We start from the raw sequence: 4460 nt of genomic DNA, 5'->3' as shown, positions 1-4460 counted from the left end.
GTCCCAAGGTGGGTTTCTGAAGGAAACTTCAGATTTCAGCTTGTGACTATTGCTTCTTATATCTGTTGCATAATTTGTGTGTTTCTTTGACAGTAACCCAGTGAATTTGTGCAGTGAGATCAAGATGACCAGGCTGACAATACTTGCAGGTACTACAAGAATGCCATCTTGTAGTGTAGTAATAGTTGTAGTGCCTTTCTGGTGTTTTTTACCTGTTTTCTCTGCTTCTATTAGGCCTGTGCCTGGTGATATGCCAGCTGGGTAAGTTATGTTATTTTCAAATCATCTTTTTGTTTTGCACCATCATGGCTAAATGGCTGTTTATCTTCTCCGACACAGGATCGGCCACCCAAATGGTGTGCTACTTCACAAACTGGTCCCAGTATCGCCCTGGAGAGGGGAAATACATGCCACAAGATGTGGACCCCTTCCTGTGCACCACTCTGATCTACGCCTTCTCCATCATCAACAGTAACAACGAACTGGTTACATATGAGTGGAATGATGACGTTCTGTACAAGTCCTTCAACAACCTGAAGACTAAGTAAGTGGCCAGATTGATGCTTTCTTGGAAACCAAATGTAAAAAATTAAACAATACCTAGAGTTTTAAAGTGTGATTGTGATGATTTATTGTACTTTGATTTCCAGGAACCCTCATCTGAAGACTCTTCTGGCTGTCGGTGGATGGAATTTTGGTTCTCAACAGTGAGTCACACTTCATCCATAGACACATCAACACTTGTGCTCTGATTCTGACAAGATATCACATATTCCTGCTGTCAGAATAGTAAACATAAAGCACAGAACTAAACTCCTTGGTTTAGAGTTAGGACCATATACTTTCAGGGTGGTGGGACCATTACTCACATAGCACGAAGTTGATACCTGAAACATCTAGATGGCCAGTGGCATGGTCGGAGAGTGACCAATGGTGGCCATGGCCGCCTAGTTCCACCACTGTATGCCTAGAGGCTGAAAAAACTGGTGTGTCCCACAGGTTCTCCATCATGGTATCCACTCCAGCTAACCGGCAGAAGTTTATCCAGTCTACTATCAAATTCCTGAGGACCCATGGTTTTGATGGTCTGGATCTGGACTGGGAGTACCCCGGAGCTCGTGGAAGCCCCCCAATAGACAAGCAGAGGTTCACTTTGCTCTGCAGGGTAGGCACAGATATCTCTTGGTCATACATCGGCAGTATTCCTAAATTGTACTACATATATATATTCCTTCCGACAGGAACTTGTTCAAGCCTATATTGCTGAGGCCAAGTCCACTGGCAACACTCAACTGATGTTGACCGCCGCAGTGTCTGCTGGGAAAGGAACAATCGATGCTGGATATGAAATCGCTGAGATTGCCAAGTATGTGCATGCTTAGATTTCTTCTCAACGTGAATATATACCCTAAATATAGATGATGTCATTGTGTTTTTCAATGAACTTAGGGAACTGGACTTCATCAATGTGATGACCTATGACTTCCACGGAACATGGGAGCAGTTCACTGGACACAACAGTCCTCTGTTCCGCGGCTCCCAGGACTTTGGTGACCTCATCTACTTCAACACTGTAAGTAAGAAGAACGTGACCCTGTTCAAAAAACTCTTCCTAATATTATGAACCCCTTTTCAGGACTATGCTATGAAGTACTGGAGAGACAACGGCACCCCAGTGGAGAAGCTCAGGATGGGTTTTGCTGCCTATGGTCGTACCTTCCGTCTGACATCATCAAACACCGGAGTCGGAGCTCCAGCTAGTGGACCTGCAGCAGCTGGTCCATTCACACGTGAAGCTGGATTCTGGTCCTACTATGAGGTATTGTAGACGGTAGTAAATATCACGTGTGATACAACAATACTGAAAAATATAAACCACTAAAACCTAACTTTGTCATTCAGATCTGTGGCTTTTTGAAAGGAACGACCCTTCAGTGGATCGAGGACCAGAAGGTTCCCTATGCCACCAAAAACAATGAGTGGGTAGGATTTGACACCAAGGACAGCTATGAGACCAAAGTAGGTTGCCTTTAAGTGTATACGTTAAGCATGCGTTCAAGATATCCAGAACTGCATAAAAAATATTGTTTTGTTCCCACTAGGTGCGTTACCTGAAGGAGCAGAAGTATGGCGGTGCTTTTGTGTGGGCCCTTGACTTGGATGACTTTGCTGGACGGTTCTGTGGAGAGGGCAAACATCCTCTTCTGTCTCATCTTCGCAAACTTCTCAATATTGGTACGTTTTTCCAGAGTATGTTAGTAAACACATACATGGAATACAAAAACAAATACCTGAATATATACTTCTTGCACGACCATCCAGAGCTGCCCCCACTTCCTCCGACCACGACGCCCAAACCAGGCGCTAGCACCACCTCCCGTCCCACCACAACCACCACGGCAACCACTCATGCCCCAGGATCCGGCTTTTGCAATGGCAAACCCGACGGCCTGTACCCCCATCCAGACGACAGGGCCAGCTTCTACATGTGTGCAGGTGGCATCACCCACGTGAGGCAGTGTGGCTCTGGATCTGTCTTTGATGATAGCTGCAAGTGCTGCGTGTGGCCATGAGCAATAAAAGTATAACTGCCATGTCATCTATTAAACAGACTGTGATCACGTATCCACCGTGTACAATCATTTCAGTGTGTATGGTTTGAGTCTGAGTCGATGGAAATGGATGATTATAGAACAGAACATAACATTTATGTTTTGGGAACATGAGTGTAACCAATAGAGGTGTCACAGGAGAGTGGGTGTACAAGAACCAGACAAAACTTTAACATTACCTTTAAGAAAAGTACAAAGAAAATATATAAAAAATATATATTGCAATTAGATTACACTCTGCAGCACTCATGCACTCTGCATGCTACCAGAACTGCCTCCACTCACCAAGGCAAAGAGACAGTATTACTGAAGGCAAAACTGTGTGATTAAATAATTAATTAATTATTAATTATCGCCCCAGGTCTAGTTAGTGCCCACAAGACATCCATTCATTCATTTTCTACAGCTTATACTCACGAGGATCGGAGAAGTACGCCCTGGACTGGTGGCCAGCCAATCACAGGGCACATATAGACAAACAACCATTCACACTCACATTCATACCTATGGACAATTTGGAGTCGCCAATTAACCTTTTTGGAATGTGGGAGGGAGCCGGAGTACCCAAAAAGAAAACCCACGCATACACAGGGAGAACATGCAAACTCCACACAGAGATGGTGGAATTGAACTGCTCTGCTGGCTGTGAGGCCTGTATGCAAACCACTTGTCCACCGTGCAGCCTAATTTTTTTTGTCCCAACAGAAAAAGGATTATAATTATTTTCTTCTCCCTCATGACTAAACTACACATGTAAGGGGCATTCAGAAGGCACATTCAAAGATGTAATGATATGTAGTATTCCGCACTGGTCACTTGGTGACTGTAACTGTTGCTTGATTGTTGTAACAACAGGCTCTGCTTCAAATCTGTACATGCGGTTTTCTCGATTTGTTTGTGACCTGTTGTCCTTCAAATTGTCTTGCAAGCCAAGTTATAAACAGAAAAGGAGGTAAAGTAAACACAGCATTACATTAAAAACAGTGATGTAAATGGTTTTGTCAATAAAATAAAATGTACATGATGTCCACTGTAGCTATTTTTTACAAAAAATAGCCAAGTAACTGGTCCATTTACGTATGTAATAATGTACATACAGGTGTATGTAATGTACAACATACAGGTGTGCATAAAGGGCGCAGGGTTGCTAATAGCTGTGTCTCACCACAATCAGTGTTTTTTTTTAAAAAAAAAAACTGGTAGTCCCACAAAAATCATTACACGTTACCAATTCTATAGAAAAAAACGCTAAAATGTAAAGCTACTTACCATTCAGAGACGCCTTCAAGTAACGTATTTTCTTGAGAAACTTCAGACTGTTCAGTCTCTACTTCCAGATCGGATTCGGGTTCCAACACATATGGCTGTATGTTAAAGCGGACATTTTAAGTTAAATCGCTGTTTATAGTCAAGTCATATATTGTTGATCAAATCTGAGCAAGTGAAGGCAGAAGCCGTCACGCCATCATTTGAGACTGATAATAAAAAGGCTTGTAACATTGTTGAAGAGTTACAAACAAAACAAATCTTCAGGAAACGCCAAAGAAATGTACGGTTTCATGAGAAGAAAGCAAAAGCAACATTTTTTTATTATTTGGCTTGCATTTTTTGTATTTGAAATTCTTTTTTTTTTTCGTTTATATTTGTTTGACTGGATACAAAACGTATCCCCATAAATTACCGAGTAGATACTCCGATACAATAGGTGGCGGTTTGAATTTGTAAAGTTATGGTTGCAAACCCATAGTGAAAGCAATAAGGAGGAGGACGTAAGGTTGTCCCTGGGAATTGTAGTTTATTTATGAGCTTAAGGTCGAACTACAACTTCATTTCCCACAATTCCTGCAA

The 4460-nt window shown here is 42.3% G+C and overlaps 1 protein-coding gene across 1 annotated transcript; it reads left to right on the top strand.

The window, feature by feature from the left end:
• LOC131106341 (acidic mammalian chitinase-like) lies at positions 1-2618 on the top strand. Its single transcript, XM_058055296.2, has 12 exons — positions 1-8; positions 94-149; positions 235-261; positions 340-544; positions 651-707; positions 1000-1165; positions 1242-1366; positions 1450-1573; positions 1637-1819; positions 1903-2019; positions 2103-2235; positions 2323-2618. The coding sequence occupies exons 2-12, from the start codon at positions 125-127 to the stop codon at positions 2571-2573; spliced, it is 1413 nt and encodes a 470-aa protein (XP_057911279.1). The 5' UTR covers positions 1-8; positions 94-124; the 3' UTR covers positions 2574-2618.
• Positions 2619-4460: the final 1842 nt, after the last annotated feature.

This window comes from Doryrhamphus excisus, linkage group LG18 (assembly GCF_037039965.1).
Source record: "Doryrhamphus excisus strain RoL-2023G ecotype Guam linkage group LG18, RoL_Dexc_Guam_v1.1, whole genome shotgun sequence".
Classification (NCBI taxonomy): domain Eukaryota; kingdom Metazoa; phylum Chordata; class Actinopteri; order Syngnathiformes; family Syngnathidae; genus Doryrhamphus; species Doryrhamphus excisus.
The sequence above is the reverse complement of the archived record's forward strand: the minus strand, read 5'-3'. Positions and strand labels throughout refer to the sequence as shown.

Coding starts and splice junctions, on each gene's coding strand:
- LOC131106341 (XM_058055296.2), top strand. CDS start 125: ATGACCAGGCTGACAATACTTGCAG. Junction 150..234: donor CAGGCTGACAATACTTGCAG/GTACTACAAGAA, acceptor TGCTTCTATTAG/GCCTGTGCCTGGTGATATGC. Junction 262..339: donor CCTGGTGATATGCCAGCTGG/GTAAGTTATGTT, acceptor TCTCCGACACAG/GATCGGCCACCCAAATGGTG.